We start from the raw sequence: 17,948 nt of genomic DNA, 5'->3' as shown, positions 1-17,948 counted from the left end.
TTTTGGGTTGGAGAACCTCTTGAGTTTTGACCTCTATATGTTGAGATGACACTAATGAGTTGAAGATATACAATGTGCATGCGTAGGTTTCAATTCTCCATACCAGGGTGGGTGGAGTGTATACAATTTGAGGATCTGAATCTCTCACTTTAGAAAAAAAGTGAAATCAAGAAAATGTAGATTCATGAGCTAAAATATATAAAGAACACAAAAAACTCAAACGTATCCCACAAGTGATACCCATGACTTTATGAAAGATAGCAACTGTTAAATATATGAATAGTTTCATGAACTGCACTACTCCTTATATAATATTTGTAACCAACACCTACTACTGTCATTTTAGCTGTGGCAATATAGAGAGATTTTATGTTGGGTGTTTCGGTAAGTAAAAAGAATTGGTCTTTTAATCTGCATATTGGTTAACCATGGGAAATAAATATCAGGCAAATTTCTGTATAAAAAATGCAGCTCTTCAATAGAATAATATTAAGACTAAGAATGGTATAGGGTGCACCAGCCCATGTGGTAGTGCAACACATGGGCGATACCTGAGAGACCCAATAGCAAGCTATTGTCATGGCCCCTCCCCTTTAAAAAAGTAATTTAATATCGTGTGGGCCAATGACCCACATATCAGATATTAAACTGATAAGAACAGATACTACACTTGATCTTAGCCAAAAGGCCGAGAAAGGTATGAATTGTACAATACACAAGTGCTGCTTTTATATGACGTCTTGTCTGTTTCCTCTCACACATCATACTATGTGGGACTTCCTCGTTCACAATGCACTATTTTTTCTAGCTTAAACCAGAAACTATGGAATTCTAACTTGTTAAAAACTTAGGATCACATACTTGAATGATCCATTCCCTATATGTTCGAATAGTAGTGGAATTACCAACTGGGAGCACTTTTCATCCTCCCCCATATAGTTTGAAGAAGCAGAAGTTCGTTCAGTTCATGTCCGACCATGGAGTTGATTTTGAGAGCCTACCTCACTTCTCCTTGGGCTAGGCTAGAGAAGTTAGGACTATAGAATGCTACGCTCTACTACATGGTCGAGGGTGTGCTGTACTAGTAGGGATATAATAACTAAACAACGAAGCTAGTTCCACATTCTTCAAAGAAGAAAACAGTATTCTCACAAGTAAACTGATAATAGAACACACTCCCTTGAACACAGGCGCTCCTAAATTTTACCTCTGAATTACATCATCGCCTCCCCTTCCTCATCCAAATCCAGATTATAGTTTTGTTCATTAAAACATTCGACAACCTTACACTCACGAAAACATTACAATTCCGCGTATTGATTCCATATAATCAATATCTTGATTCCCAAAATGTCCAGTTAGTGGTGAGATTGCTATCCATAGAGTTTTCAGATCTCGTCCAGTCTAGGAGAGTTGACTGAGTGAGAACCTATCTAACTTGCTGGTTTCGGTCAAGCAGGTAACATGAGTACCCAACTTCAAGGACAATTAGAATTGACAGATTCCAAACACATCTTCAAACCTAGCAGCTTTATGACAATTTAGATTCATGCAGTATATATTTATATATGTGTTAAGCACAGATGTTATATATATCACAAATCTCGCACATGAGTTTTACACTTTTACTCAAATCTCGTCCATATAATCAACCAGAATCTTTTTTTAATGACACTCCATATTACAATAACAGTAGAGTAGTAAAAGAGATTACTATGCACGTTCATAACCATATGAAAATTCACAAGTAAAATACCAAACATTGCAAAACTTAGTTTAATCCAATTCAATGCAAACAATTAAAAAATTGGACTAGAATTGGTGGGGGCCGCGCGAACGCAGGCCCCCTCTGCCACAAATTATGACGTAGGCTCCACCACTTGGGTAGACCTTAGGAGAGCACCCCTCCTAAGTGCAATGGAGGTCACTGCCCTAGGCCATAGGCCTTCTTGATCACCCATTGACCCCGTCCAGGTAAGTATGTTGCTCATTGTTACTCACTTTTATTTTATATCTAACACTTAACACTGCTTCCTGGAACCTGGCCTATGTGGGACTTATGAACAAATGGGTGCTGCAACGTTCCCATTTTTTTCCAACACTTGAGAGTTTTCACAGTTAAGATTCTGCACTACCATTCTGAGACCAATCATGAACTAACCATCCGAAGTGGGTGATTCAGACATCTATGGAGTTACCACTGAAGAGGAAGAACCATTCTCAACTGACCATGTCCCTTCAGAAATATGATGTCTGTAAGAGAAGTCTGGGTAATAAAACCCATTGTGAGCTTTTTTCAGCACTGTTATGTGAACAATAAATCATCCACACTCCACAACTGAGAACAAGGACGAGGTTTCAGAACTATGTATTTAGGACAAGCCTGGGTAAAACCAATTGTCAGCTTTGTGCATACACTCTATTGCACGCCATCATCTCCACAATGAGAACTAAGAAAAGCTGATTGAAAACTCAAAAGCTTGAGCTTTATTTTGGATTTTCAATTGAATATGTTCTTCCATTGCAATGGTTTAAACTTCCAAGTTTCAATTCCTTGTTTCTTGACTCTTGAGGCTGAGATTCATTACTGTGACCAGAGAGATGCTAGAGTATTTCAAGCATTGTTCTCCATCACTCAAGCTGGACACAGAATTTAAGAGTGTCACAAGCCTTGTTTTGGAGGATACTGCGTGGAATTCATTAGACAAAACTTTCTCTCACAGATGAAAGTGCTTATTTGCTTAAGTTGGATATTACACAAAATGTCCTCCCTTCTGTTTTCCTTATTAACACAACTCATGTCTTTCTTAATGTCTTAGTTTTTAGATTTAGTGGTTGCATGTGTTGATGATGGATGATGGCATCGCCCTTAATTCTTGTATTTTGCTGTTCAAGCCATGTCCTCCATATGCAGGTACACAAAAGAGGTGCATATATCTTTATTATATACTTTTATATTTGCCTTTGGTGAATCAAGACAAGGGACTTTCACTGCTGCTTTTAGATACTAACTAAGAGGGCAAGTAAAACCATGGTTACAAGTAGCTCCTAAAGGATTGCCCCATAATATTTGGTATTGAAAATATAATACATTGATTAAATTCTTGGCATGATATTTGGTATTGAAAATGCAATACTTCAATTAGATTCTTGGCATAACTTTGCAGCACGTTTTTTAAAATTACTTAACTGCTTTTATTGCATCAATTCCTTTTGTAAAACAAGTCAATGTCACTGAATCAAGTGCATCAAAGCAGGCCTTTTTTGTCAATCAAGTACATGTTCAAATGAAAATCAACACTTAGATACCCTGCTCAAGCATTGCTCGGACCCTCATCGGAAGACCATAAAGCCGGATAAACCCAGCAGCATCAGCTTGATCATATATCTGCCCACTCTCAAATGATGAAATGTCACTGATATTTTTCTGATTTACTCCTTCCATTCTTGTCAGCTGAGAAAAGTTATGCACTTGATCTCTATTCTACTCATGAGCTTTCTTTTGGTTTCTACCAGCATCTTCCTGTAGAAAAGTTATATCTGACTCTATCTTTCGCTTCTCACAAACATTTCTCTTTGGATCACATTCATTTTCCTCTGCCAACTTGTGCTCCTATTGTATATCTAAATAACTTTAGCTCTTCCAGATCAAAGGGTATCCATGACTGACATGTCCTCTAAAGTATAAACCAGTCCTAGAATAATTTATTGTGCATCTCTTGTATATAGACATTTAAATATGAATGATAAATGATATAAGGTTAATGTAAAAAACTACATTGTAATTTGTAAATGCATATATTTTTTTCCTCTTATTTTATACAATGTTCACTTTAAATGTGTTCGGTCATTACTTTAATCAATTCAAATTAATAATATTTTTTAATTATATTTTAACTTTGCAATACATATGCATAATTTTTTTTATAAAAGTGTGTGAAAGTTACCCTAAAGAATTGTTTTATGTAATCGTACTTCTATTAACAATTTGCCTAAAGAAATGTGGAACATTAGAGCATATTGTATAAGTTATTACAATAGTATTTTTACCAGTAAAACGGGCAAACTATAACTTATAGTAGCACAATGGGTGTTATGTAATATATACTTCGGAACTAATTATGTTAACCACATATTTATTATTAACCGTGTACCATGTAATATTTCTCATAAGTTTAAGAGTAAGTTGAAATAATTTTATAAAAACACAACATATAGAATTTTTGATGCTACACAACAACTTGAAAACATTTAGCTCATGTAATTAATAGAAGAATACATGTTAGTTTTGGTTATTAGAAAAATGTATAAACTCCAATAAACTTTACACATTTCGTATGTAGATATTATAAATTATATTTTTTTCTTATTTACTCCTTAAACATTATCACCATTGTCACCAAACTAGTGTACTTTAACGATTAATATATTGTTCATAACCATTAATACAATATTATTAGTATATATATAAAAAATAATGATCTAATGGTGGAGATTAAAACAAAATACAAGTGTTAAAATTTAGGAATAATAAAATTAAAAAAAATTAACATTATCTCTTAATACATGAATCAATTTCACCATTATTTAAAGTTTAAAGTATCCTAGGAAGTAAAAATAATTCATGTAAATTAGATACATAAATAACATTGACTTTTACATGGCTAACAATTTCTTTATTAAAAAGTCAAAGTAACTATCAACAGTTTAAGGCAACCAACACTCATGCTTGATACTTGATGCTGATACTTAACATAAAATGTTAAGTTACAATAAAGATTATAAAAAACATTCAATATAAAGATAAAAGCTCTAACCACTGCTTAATTGCAGCCATATACAAGTTTATCAATAGTGGCTTGCATTCTCATGGAATCAATTTAGAGGAGGCTTTAAAATGCATGATATGCTATTATGCACATAAAACCACAAATTGATAGCCTAAATGGCTATTATTCCAGGATATCTCAATAGTAGTGAAGACAAATATTATATGTACGAGATTATCTACTATTCTATCTTTTTTTCTTATCCCTTTTAAAAAGATAAACAAAAAACTCAATCAACATTCTTTTGGGAACCAAAATTCTGGGAGGCTGCTCTCCACTCCCTTCAAAACTTACCAACCCAGATATAAGAAAAGTAACTTCAAAGAAGGTTTCATTTTACAGAGGAAATGACTGAACAACCCCGGTAGCCCCCTATTGATTGGCAAAAAATTACAAAAGTTTGGGCCGCAAGAGATGGAGGAGCAATGGTGTGTACCAAGGAAAAAGCTCTCACATGAAATAGCTAAGAGATTTCTTTACTCTTGAACCACCTTCGCCATAGAGTTCATTCCATTGTGATAGTTCAGTCATATTTACTGATTCGGAGGAAACACTTGCGCATACCTGCAACAATATAGCAAAGTTATTTTTATTACAGAAGATGGAGCCCTGGAAGGATAGGGCAGGGGTGCAGCATAAAAGGGGTTCTCATTTCATACATGTTGATGTGCATATTTGAAATCGTCATTGTTTAAAGATCGGATGTCCACACTACTACATAATGAAGGAACAGGTTGACCTTCTGCTAGAGCAGCAACACGTTCCTGTAATGCATCTCAAACACATTAGATCAAAATCTCTTTTGAGTTCCGAGGTAGACCACAAACGCCTATCAAGTATATAAAATACATATGTATTAAGGGGCTAAAGCATCACCAAATAGCAATAGCATTGTCTCATATCAAACTTAATTTTTACCACATTCCAAGAGCATATAAACTGAAGAATGATTCGTGGAATCATCCCAAGTGTAACTTAACCATCAAAAGCAATGACAAAAACAATAGAAGTACCAATTGTAACACTTAACAACATACAGAAGAACCACTACCTTTTTTTCCTTTTCTAGTATCTCTTTAATAGGACGGTGTGCAGCAGCTACACACAAATTCTGTAGTATAAGAGCAAACATCAAATATTAAGAATATAATATCATTAATATCAAAAGTATAGGGTATCAGGGAATAAAACGTCCACAACCTTGAGATCACTTCCAGAATATCCATCAGTCATGTTTGCAACTGCATCCAAATCGATATCAGGGGATAATTCCTCTTTTGCCAGTATAACTTTCAAAAATTTTGCTCTATTGGGAGAATCTGGCAATTTAACCATCAATCTGTGGAAGACCAAAGATTACAAAAACTTCACGTGCCTAGTGCCTAGTGCCTCTCTGACCCAAAAAGAGAGAGGGAGAAAAGGGAAATCAAAAGCACAATTGGACATGGTACATACCTTCGTGGTAGCCTCCTAATGACAGCCTCATCTAGGTCAAAAGGCCTATTAGTTGCTGCAAGCACTAGAACCCGCTCCTTATCCTTTGTACGTAACCCATCCCAATTCACCATGAATTCATTTTTCATCTTCCGCATGGCCTCATGCTCCCCTGAATTTTCCCTCTGGCCCAACATACTGTCAACCTAAAAAAACTAGTGAAGTTAAATATGTCATTAATAAATAAAAACCAAAACCATTTATGTGAAAGGCTTACTTCATCCACAAATATAACACTAGGAGCAATTTTACTAGCCAGAGAGAAAACAGCTTTGACATATTTTTCGCCCTCACCGAACCACTAAAGCAAAATGGGGGTAAGAACATGAGTTAACATGCACAACAAACTGATATTGGTAAGATTAAATACATCCAGAGAGGCATAAATTGAACCTTAGATGTAATACTTGACATAGAAATGTTGATGAAGTTTGCACCAGCTTCAGTAGCAACTGCCTTTGCAAGCATTGTTTTACCTGTTCCCGGAGGACCAAATAATAGGATACCCTTGCACGGCTGCACAAAAGGCAACTCAGTCAGAAATCAGCATGGATAATATTTTGACAAAGGGCATCATAGACGATCACAGGAAAAAAAAAATTAGACGAAGTTTTATCAATTGCACTGTTCACCGGGTTTTATCAATAGCACATCACAAATGTTTTGATTTCAAACAAAACAATTGAGTTACATATCTTCCCCAGACAAATCTAAAAATAGATCCCCATGTCAAGAAGGTCAATCTAAAAACAGGATTGAAGAAAACTGCAGTCAGCTCATTCTTCTCTACCCCTCTCTTTTCAAGTTGGGACAGGGAGAGGGCATCAACAAAGCTCATTATACAACATCAAAACTAGCCTTAGTACCACTAGACGGGTTGGCTCAATCATAAATCATGTCTGGTGACAAATCATTGATCTCTAAATATTTCCTAATTGTTTCGCTTATGATTTTTCTTAGCCTCTGGCTCTCGATAGATTGGATTGGCCTACATTTGATCTATTCTCCTTACATGAGATTCTAATAGTCTCCTACACATATACCCAAACCACCTAAGACGCGATTATATCATCTTTTCTACAATAAGTACAACTCCAACTTTCTCCCTAATGCTTTCATTCTTAATCTTATTTTCTCTAGCATATTTACTCATACAAAAAACATTCTCATCTTTACTACATTGAGTTTATTTTCTTGTTGACATTTTATTGTCCAACATTCGATTCTATATAACATTGTGGGTCTTATAGTTGCACAGTAATATTTTCTATCGCATGACACCTTAAACACTGCCATTTCACCCACCCGCTTGGATCATATGGTTTGCATGTCCCTCAATATCTTTATCTCATTTTAAGATTGACGTGAGATACTTAAACCTAGTGACTTACGGTATGGTATTATCTCCAATTTTACCTCTACAATATGGTTTATATACCTCTTGCTAAACATACACACCTATACTCTGCTTTACTTCAACCTATATGGAAGTCATGTGCTTCTAAAGCATGTCTCTACATTTCTATCTTCCCATTTAATTTCTCTTTCCAGTCTCCAAATATGACAATATCATCCACAAAAAACATGTATTGTGGCCTGGTCCATAAGCATCATAAAATCAATAAATCCATGAACAATATAACAAACTAGTGAAAGCATGTGATGAAAAGGAAAAAAACTAGTGGGATCTATCTCAATTCTCAGACACAGTTAGCTGACAAAAAGAGCAGAAATGACAACCTGTTAACAAAATAAATTTCTATCTATAAAGATAGTAAAACCTTGGTTAATTGTCCCTTGCAAAACAGTTGTGGCCTTTGTAAAGGAAGCATCACCAACTCCTTAAGTGTATCCTTGACATTTTCCAGAGCTCCAATATCATCAAAAGTAACACCAATGTCACTGGGTGGAACAACATCAGCCAAAAGCTTCTTTTCAAACTCGTTTTCTGTTACAATATCCTGATTTCAGTTCAGATAACACACATGATTATTTAGAGTAGTGTTCATGAAAGAAGTTGGTTAAACTTTCCCAACAGAATAACTTTATAAGGAACAAAACTGGAAACAAACTTCTTAGTAGCAAAAGAGCACCACAATCACCTTAAGAGACTTCTTCAGGCTCTTGGCCTCATTCTGTATAGACTGCAAGATCCCAATTCCGTACTGGATGCTGGTAGGACACCACAATGACAACACCATTATAAAGTTATAATACAGTACAAAAATATTTAAAATAAACAAGCCATGCAAATTGGTAATTACCTATCACAAGAAAATACAAGCTTTGAATCAGGATCATCTGTAGAATTCTGCATGAGGTGGTGGCTTAAAGCCCAACCAACTATCTTCTCTGCATCTGCATTGTAGCAAACATGATATGGAGAAAGTGGTAAAACCTAAACCACTTAATTGTAGAACATACCTTCATTAGTTAATGTCTGGTCCTTAATGCACAAGGTCTCAAGTCCTTCGCATTCCATTCCACAACGGACCAAAACCTATTAAATAAAGTTTGATGGTATTGTAAGCTAAGAACACCATGAATGCAACTGTAAACAATCAAACATTTATGATAGTACTAAATATGTGTTGAGCAATCCTACTATGTACTATTGTCCAAACAAAAAAAATGGGCCACATGGCATTCTAACTCATCAGTTTCTCAGTCTTAGATTTAAATAAGAGATTAAAACTTCAAATGGCAAATTATGCAGGGTCGAGAGATCAAGAGACAAGGTAAAGCCTCTAAAAATTCCACTCACTCAAACATCCACCTTCCCTAATCCATAATTGAATCCTGGATTCAGAATCCTGGTTCAAAGGCCACATTTTCCAACATTGGGCATAGTTTTTTCTACGTTTCTTCCGCAAAAACATGGTGGCGACTCCAAATTACCAAGAGAGGATGGGATCATCTCTAAATTCTCCCGAAACCTCTCTCCAAGTCGTTAACGGTCAGGAGGTTGGGCGCGATAGTATCCCATTCCTTCAAATCAAACTTCAAATTTATCAGTGCCATTAATCACAATGTCTGTAAAGGAAAATCTCATAGAGCTTCCGACGCATTTTCTTTTTGTATGCAAAATATACAAGTATTAACATAAAAATACATTTCCATCACACTGTCGGAATCAAAATTACAAATAAACATAAGGTACTTACTGTGCGCAAATGATGTAAATTTGCTTTTACTTTAAGAGTCTCGACATCTTGATCCAGTTGCTGCTTCCAAGATGCTAGAAGTGCCTCATCCTATAACAGGAAATACATTATGAATACTATATAAAAACAAAGCTAATGACAGACAATCCACTGAACACACCTGTGGCATGTGAATTGTAATTTTATTTGGGAAAAGCTTAGTCAAAGTTTTGTTTGGCTTTGGGACTTCCTTTCCCTTGTCATGCAATCGTCCGAGACCATCCTGAAAAAATAAATAATGTTGCTATAACTGTCAAAACCTGAAAGGATGTAATTAGATTGCATGTAAGAACAATAGAACCTGTGCAAAATACAAGCATATACATGTAATTCCTGCTTCTCACTTTCAAACAAGAGGAAATGAAGTCAAAAGGAGTTGTAGCCATTACCGGGAAAGACATGTCAAGGAGGGCAGTATGATTGCTACCGAATTTTGTAAAAACCAAACCACCAGGATGCGACTGCAAGGAATGACAAATTCAAAGGATTAAATATATCACATCTAATTTGTATCTTTCTTCACTAAAATATACATCTTTCTTAGTTTCACGATTAATATAAAACAAAAAGATCATATAAATTGCATAACTACTAAAATAATACAGATCTTCAGACAATGATTAATTCATTCTTTCAACAAATTTCATGCAAATAAACCAAATCATATGCAGACCAGACTTTCAGGGTCAATGGGCTCTTGGGTCCCAAAGCTTCTAATACCTCAATGTGCATGACACTTTATCGTTACAAAACAAAGTTATGATTTGAACAAAAAATGGTTAATTAATCTTAATTCTTAGGTCCTTATACTATTTTAGAGACTTTCAATTATATCCTATCTTTTGAGACTTGTAACTGGGTCCCTATAGTTTCAAAATTTTAATTGGATCCCTATTGTTAAAGCAATGTTAAAAATAGTGGTTCTCAAATGATATTATGGACCCAATCAAAAGTTTATGAAACTATATGGACCCAATCAGCCTACCATTGAAAAATTATAATAGCTCTCTAACAGCATAGGCCCAATCACAAGCATTAAAAACACAGGGACCTAATTGAAAACCCCAAATAATATCAGAACCTACAAATTTATTTAACCAAAAATATATATATTACCTTCACCTTTCGACTGTCAGTGTGAGTGTGTGAACCTATTACCACCACATTGTCAGGAAGGTTTTCAAGCCTGCTTTTAAACGAAAATGTATCTCCATTTCCTACTACAGACTTCTCGGTATCCTTCATGAATAAAATGAATGGTGCACTTCTGCTCTCACTGTAAACAACCTGACACAAATAGTATAAAATTTTAGTTTAACATTGAGCCACAAAATGATTACAAGATGCTTAAACCACAGAGCGAAGTGAAAGGCAACCTCAAACAATGAATTAATAAGTAATTTGTCCAGTTCCTCCACACCACTGTTTTCCGATTGTAGATCATTGACTGAAAACAGAAAAAGGTCACCTTCAAAATCTAGGACCAAAATAGGCTCAAACATACAAGAAAATGGAATATCAAAGAAGTATAATAAATTTGTAGCAGACAGTAATGTCTTTACCATTGCAGAAAAATCCTTGACCTCCCTCACAGGCATCTCCAAGATCAACTCCATCAGGTATGGATTTATCAAATCTCACACCAATTTTAGACAATGGGTTATCATCAAAAAGTAAGACAACCTTTCCCCGACTTCCATTAGGCGGGCCCCTATATGTGAAATTGCCAATCAATATTCCATCAAAGATCTGAAACTAAATAAAAAGTTAATAGAATTGCTGAGAGCAGTAGTCGATCCCATCCCAGTTTGGTACAACACTGAGATGGGATTTACTATTCCATCAAAGATTTGAATCCTGACCGTCACGGCTCCAAATTATGGAGGGATAAGCTAGAAAAGAATATTTCAATTACATTCTACTAAAAATAGACATAAAGTGAAACTAAAGAAAGAGTTAATAGAATTGCTGAGAGAAGTAGTCGATCCCATCCCAGTTTGGCACAACACTGAGATGGGATTTGCTATTCCATCAAAGATCTGAATCCTGGCTATCACAGCTCCAAATCCCAGGACCTCATCCCAGTGGGATCTGACTGGAAAGGGACAACCAGGTTTAAATCTCATTTTAAAAAGATATATTTTTTTTGGGACTTTTTGGTCATTTAGATAATATCCGAAACCTAATTCAAACAAAAGGACCTGGGCGAGCACTGGCCAACTCTCAACTCTTTCGAACAACTGGACCTTGGGTGAGCAGCTCTCAACCCTCAAACCCTTCTTCCAGCGACAAACTTCTTTTTCCAGTGACCGGCTCTCTCTTTCCAAAAACTTGGTTATCTTCATCTTCTCTTTGCAGGTTCTGCAACTTCTTCCTCTTCTACGACCCTTATTCACTAAATTATTTTGAATGCTTAGAATAGACTAGTAGTCTAAGTACCTATTACTCAGTACCTATTGGAATTTTGAGTTACTTAGTGGTTACGTTTATTATATTTGAGTTATGTCATTGATTTTTAGCTTATATCTTCAATTTTGCATAATGCTCTACTTTTTAGCAAACCTCCCTATCCTGGAAAGCCTGCTATCCGTGATACCGCTATTCCGTTTTTGGGATTGGTTGGGATGCTCTCGGGTATGGGATTGACTGCATAAGTTTACATGATCTTAATAATACCTAATTAAGAGATAGGTAAATATTTAATTTATGATATATCTTAAGCCATAGGATTCAAGTAGGTTGGATGAAATGGTGGAGTACTTCAGGTTTCATATATGAAGAAAAAGTACCACTCAAGCTTTACTACACAACTATCAGATATGCAATGTTATATGAGACTGCATATTGGGCCATAAAATGTCAACAAAGATAATAAATTTGAAGTTGTAAGATGAGAATATTACGTCGAATGAGTGAACACACTAGATAAGATAAGATTAGAAGTGAATGCATTTGAGAGAAAGTTGGAGTAGCTCCTATTGCAGAAAAGATTGTAAAATTGTGCTTTAGGTGGTTTGGACATGTTTGGAGAAGACCAGTATAATCCCATAAAGGGAGCAGATCAAATGGAGGTTAGTCCAATTTCTAGAGAAGAGAGGGCCAAGAAAAATCATAGGTGAAACGACTAAGGAAGACTTAGAGATCGTTGCTTTGTCAGTAAACATGATTTATGATAGAGCATTATGGCAACAAATAATCCCCCCAACTGTCCCAACCTTCTATTAGTGGTATAATCCATTCGTTTTCAATCCTATATGAATTGTCATTTCATAATCATGAGTAACTAGGGTATTGTGTTGTTGCACCTCAATTTGGCGAATGAAGATCCATCCATCACTACTATGTTCCATGATAACTGAAGTCCCATAGTCCATCTCATAAGTGCAAGAAAATGTACACAACAATGTATACCAATGAGTAAAAGAGAAAACAGTTCAGAAGAGTTTACTACAAATATGTACCTTGAAGATATCTGATACAAGCCACTAGAAGATGGAGAGCTAAATTTGACCCTATCACCTGCATGATTATATATGGAAATTACAAAGACTTTTGAGATAAAACCAAAGTACCTTAAAGATGTAAGATAAGTGAAGGAGCACATACCTAGTTTAAACAAGCAATTTTTGGCTGTTCCAGAGGTAGCTGGTATGTTATCAGTATCCAACTTAAGTTGAAACTCAAGGCCAGATGATGTAGGTACATTTGAAGAGCTAGGCATATCTGTTTCACTACCTAATGGATTCATGCTCCTAGCCAAATCTGTGGCTGTAGGATTTTGTTTGGTGCTGCTGCAGGATTTTCCGGCATTAAATCCATCTTTGAGTAGCTCAGCTTCCTTGGAGGATAAACCCTGTCATCACAGAGCAAATAAAGATTCATTATCAGAGTTTTCAATCAAAAACACTTCAAGGACACATCAACTAAAGAAGCATGCATGGCTCGATCACAATATCAGACCAACAAGAATGATTTATCTTACACCCAAAAGTGAATGGCTATCGAATATGAGCAACTTAGTTCCAAAGTATTTTGCAAGCGCTTTTGCCAAAATCTCCTGATAGATTTCTGACCCTGCAAGCAAAAAAATTAGCAAATTAGGTTAACAATTAAAGAAAAACGAAGGGAGCAGTAATATAGTAACCACACACCTGCAGGTCCTGAGAGCAGAATACGAGGGTTTATAGTTGTAAGATTCGCAGTGTACTTTTCATGTTCTTTAACTTTATGCTTTAGGTGTATAAAGCAAGCTGCCACCAGGACATTTTTTGTGTTTTCACTGCAAAAAGATCCATCAAAGAAAGGAGCTACAAGAATGGCTTCAAGCACATTGCAACAAAGACACAATCAAGTCAAATAAATAAAGAATAATCTTTGATACAAAGAATCACACCAACCTCAAAACATACTCAAAAGTTAAATGCTAAATTCAATTGCTAAGTTCCTAACATCCTAATATCCAAGTATCCAACTATGTAGACATTTGAAGAAAGAATGTGACAACATTGACAACTGACATGTGAAAGCAAGTTATTAATTCATAACCACCATTTATAATAAAAGTGCACCCATAAATTCATATCCATGTAACAAATTCAAATGATAAAAAAAGAGAGGTATCCAGAGTAATTGCATTTATAGGATAAGGATCTCACATATCATTGCATTAAATATAGATTAGGAGATAATTATACCTCAAATAGTAGGGGAAGTTATCAAAAGACACTTCTATTTCTCTTCCATCCAGTATTGCAGCGCGGACATCTTCTCTAAATACTGCACAGCGCACAGATTTACTCGAAGTCGATGCAGTCTGCCTATCCTGCATCCCATTTATTTCTTCCAATACCTGTTTACAGATACTTTTGTTCAGTTTCAGTTTAAAATTAGGCCAGTCTAATATCCTGAAGAAAGGCCTTAGGAAAACATTCACCCCAGAGAGTTTTACATTGTCTGCCTCTGTGCTAGCATCTGGATTGCAATCCATTGGTGAATCCTTTTCGCTTGCTCCAACATCAGCTGCTTTAGCACTCCACACATTTGGAGTAGATTCCACGGCATTAATCTCAATTTTTATACCACCATCAAGAACAGAATGAATAGAGGCATCCAGGTGAGGTTTACTAGAACTTTCAGTTGGAGATTTCAATCTTGTTAGGTCCTGTCTGGGGCTAGAAAGAGAAGCCAAGATAGAAGCCCCAGCCACAGTTGAAGCATCTCCAGCTCTCCTTTCAATTTGCTGAAATTGACCAACACCACTCTGGACTTCCGCACCCTTAACTGCAACCTCAGTATTTAGTTGCTGAAAAATCTAGGTTGAAAACAAATTAAGAAAATTACCCATGCAAGACTGAAAAATATTGAGAAATAGACAAGCACTGTAACCAATACTTCTCATTTGAAGAAGCACATGGGAGGAAAGATCACACTCAACTGGATGAACTAAAAGGATACATAAGAATGTTTTCCCAGCAAACCAAAAACCACCTCATCACCCGAGTTAAGAACACAGCTGGTATTCTTCTTGACAAGCATCCCATTTACTAGAACAGACCCTTTGCTGCCTGTACTTTCTAGCGAAGCTACATCACTTCCCTTGCCCTGATCATTTCCAGAAATAACAATGAGCATACTGCACATGCATATTCTAAAGTACTCAGCTCAAAAAGCTGGAAAAAACAACTATCCAAGCACACGACTACAGATAAGTACTGTGTTTTGGTCCAAGTTGCGATCATAGCTACGATATTACTTTTTTGGAGGTCTTTGCAATTGTGGCCGCATGAGCTGCATTTTCCCACAATTTTCTACAACTGAAGAAAACAGAATAGAACTGCGACCCCAACTGCAATTAACTATAGGAAGGATTATAAAACTTAGTGAAATAGTAACCAGGTAAAATGGTTCATTAGGGTGTACTGCTTTGAAAGGAGCCTGACCACACACAATATTATCAGTGTTAGAAAACTCCATCGAGAAACCTTACTTTAAGCCTTCAGAAATACCTGGGTATGCTTGATCTTGCATAAATTTCCACTTATAGTTTGATCTTTCAATGGGAAGTTGCAACTTCTACTAGAACCAATTGTGAAGTTCTGCGTGCAAATGGCAACATTTGGATTCTGCAACAGTGACAAAAATTCAAAATTAACAATAAATTCCACCTGCTACACATAGACTCAACACTTCAGAGAGTGACCACTACAATCATTATTCACTTCACTCGAATAACTCAAATAAAAATGAAATTACCTGTGCAGACTGTGACAAGAGTCTGCCCCACGGTGCTGGACTCTCAAATAGAGGACTTGGCTTCTGACATGTCATCCAAGAAGAGAAACCACACTTGGCCTTATCAATCAGCGAAGAACCTTCATAGTAAAATTCAAGAGCCAAGCACCTATTCAATAAAATAAAAAATAAAAGAAAAACAAAATTTGGATTAAAAATATATATCTGAGAGCTAAAATATACCATCAGTAATTGGCGCCGCCACAGCTTCAGCAGCAGTAGCATCAGCTTTTCCGGAACTCACAGCATCAGTTCCACCAGCTCCGGCCACCTTAACAACGCCGGAGTCACATTCTCCGGGATCAGGCACCGTCTCAGGAGTACGCAATTCCTTGGAATTTCCCGCCACCGCCACCGCCACCGGCTTCTCCAGCGAACCGCCATTGTCAACCTAGAAAAGTTGGATAAATCTTAAAATCCTAACATCAAGAAGAAACAAAATTTGACGCTTAAATTCTCCAAAACTACAAGCTCAGAATCGAACCGTTTGGATTCAATTGATTGATTAAAGAGAAAGTGGAAAAAACCTTTTGACGCTTCGGTGAAGGAGATTTATCTTCAGATGGAGAAGAAGATCTTTTGGAACTGTTACCAGAGAGAGATCCACTGCGTCTCGTTGAAACCATGCTTCTTTCTTTTTTTCTTCTTTCTGCTTCTTGTTTTTTTTAGCTTCATGCCTCTGTTTTTTTTTTCCAATGTATATAATAAATAAATTATTTTACTTTTTTGTTTTTGGGTAAAATAAAATATCTTTTTTATTATTATTTCTTTCCTTTTTTATAATACCTGGGACGCGGCACCATGTGCGTAAGTTAGGGTTCGGGTAGTAGGTGAAAGTGCAATTTAGTGAGCGATGGGGGTTATGGTTATGATGCGCTAAATAAAGGCAAAGCTCAGTTACGAAGTCACTGTGCACAGTTTGAAGTTTTTTACTGAGTTTTATGAATCAAATATTTAACATTTTAATTAATTTGAGAATTTAGTAATGCATTATATCACTGGATGAATAATTTATTGATAATTGGTTTTTAGGTTTGAAATCAACTAATAAAATTTCAAGTTATCATTTTACTTAAAGAGAAAAAAAAGTATCCAGTGAGATTTATCATTTGCATAAGGATTTACGTCAAACAGTTTTTTTATTTTAAATTTACTTTCAAATGAGTAATACAACAATGGCCATGAGGCTTCCCGTTTAAAATTTTTTAATTTATAAATATTGTTATAAACATTGATGCCTGTAATTCTAGTCATCTCACCAAAATTTTGTTCACTAGAAAAATAAAAGAAGAAAAATCTCTTTCTAATACGTATTTATATAAACTATTGGTAATACTTTTATTAATATTAGCATTTTGATTTAATTAATAAATCAATTATTATATATTAATAAATATATAAATAATAGTTAATATAGATATATACTGCAATTTTAAAAAATAGAATATATAAATTTTATTATTAATGATAATAACATTTTTGATTTTAGACATCATGGGAATAAGATATAATATAAATTCTAAGTAAGATAAAATAGGGTATCAGAAAATTGACTGTATAAATATTAATTCCATTATAATAGAAAGTATTAGTATTTTGGAAGGCACCTATCCACCCACATTTTTAATTAAATACATTTAATATTATAAAGTCTAATTTCAAAAATAAAAATTACATATTCTGAAATTTACAAAAATTACATAAAATTTATTATGAAAAATAATGATAGTATTAATATTGGGATGCCATAGAACAATTTGATTTTGGAAGAAAACAAATATAATTTGAGAAATATAAATTATTAGTAAGGTTAGAATTTTAATATTTGAAATTAAGACTTTGTCCATTTAAAAATTTATTCTCAAGAGTAAATAAAAATAAAAATTAATGAAAAAAATTAAAAATCTATAAATAAATAAATTTATAAAAGAACTTCCTTATAGGTATATGTAAATATATCTAAATTAAATAAGTTAGTATCTTTATTATTTTATTAGTATCATTGTGTTGACAGACACTACGTGTTTACTGGCCCTACTGTATCGAATATTTAATTTTTATATATTTCATTGTAAATAATTATATCACATTTTTTATATTGACTGTACTTAATATTATAAATTTTGTGATA

At 34.9% G+C, this 17,948-nt stretch overlaps 1 protein-coding gene and 1 long non-coding RNA gene across 5 annotated transcripts; both read right to left on the bottom strand.

The window, feature by feature from the left end:
• LOC109362290 lies at window positions 4,889–16,504 on the bottom strand. Of its 4 annotated transcripts, none has more exons than XM_019607993.1 (28): window positions 16,345–16,504; window positions 16,001–16,208; window positions 15,779–15,897; window positions 15,532–15,648; window positions 14,981–15,127; window positions 14,460–14,837; window positions 14,221–14,375; window positions 13,678–13,805; window positions 13,509–13,600; window positions 13,133–13,379; window positions 12,988–13,045; window positions 11,089–11,237; window positions 10,903–10,973; window positions 10,643–10,813; window positions 9,916–9,987; window positions 9,648–9,749; window positions 9,488–9,577; window positions 8,748–8,823; window positions 8,588–8,681; window positions 8,426–8,495; window positions 8,105–8,284; window positions 6,717–6,839; window positions 6,541–6,624; window positions 6,285–6,469; window positions 6,030–6,168; window positions 5,881–5,940; window positions 5,489–5,593; window positions 4,889–5,393 (listed from the first exon to the last, which is right to left on the bottom strand). In XM_019607993.1, exons 1-28 carry the CDS (start codon window positions 16,441–16,443, stop codon window positions 5,280–5,282), a joined length of 3,633 nt encoding a protein of 1,210 aa, XP_019463538.1. In that variant the 5' UTR covers window positions 16,444–16,504; the 3' UTR covers window positions 4,889–5,279. The 4 variants fall into 4 exon arrangements, with proteins under 4 accessions (XP_019463538.1, XP_019463547.1, XP_019463529.1 ...); XM_019608002.1 differs by having other exon boundaries at window positions 14,475–14,837; XM_019607984.1 differs by having other exon boundaries at window positions 14,221–14,837.
• On the bottom strand, window positions 7,826–8,109 carry LOC109362318. The gene is made up of 2 exons (XR_002109393.1): window positions 8,043–8,109; window positions 7,826–8,001 (listed from the first exon to the last, which is right to left on the bottom strand). It is a non-coding gene; the product is annotated as an uncharacterized LOC109362318 (long non-coding RNA).

Source organism: Lupinus angustifolius, chromosome LG01, assembly GCF_001865875.1.
Source record: "Lupinus angustifolius cultivar Tanjil chromosome LG01, LupAngTanjil_v1.0, whole genome shotgun sequence".
NCBI lineage: Eukaryota > Viridiplantae > Streptophyta > Magnoliopsida > Fabales > Fabaceae > Lupinus > Lupinus angustifolius.
The sequence above is the reverse complement of the archived record's forward strand: the minus strand, read 5'-3'. Positions and strand labels throughout refer to the sequence as shown.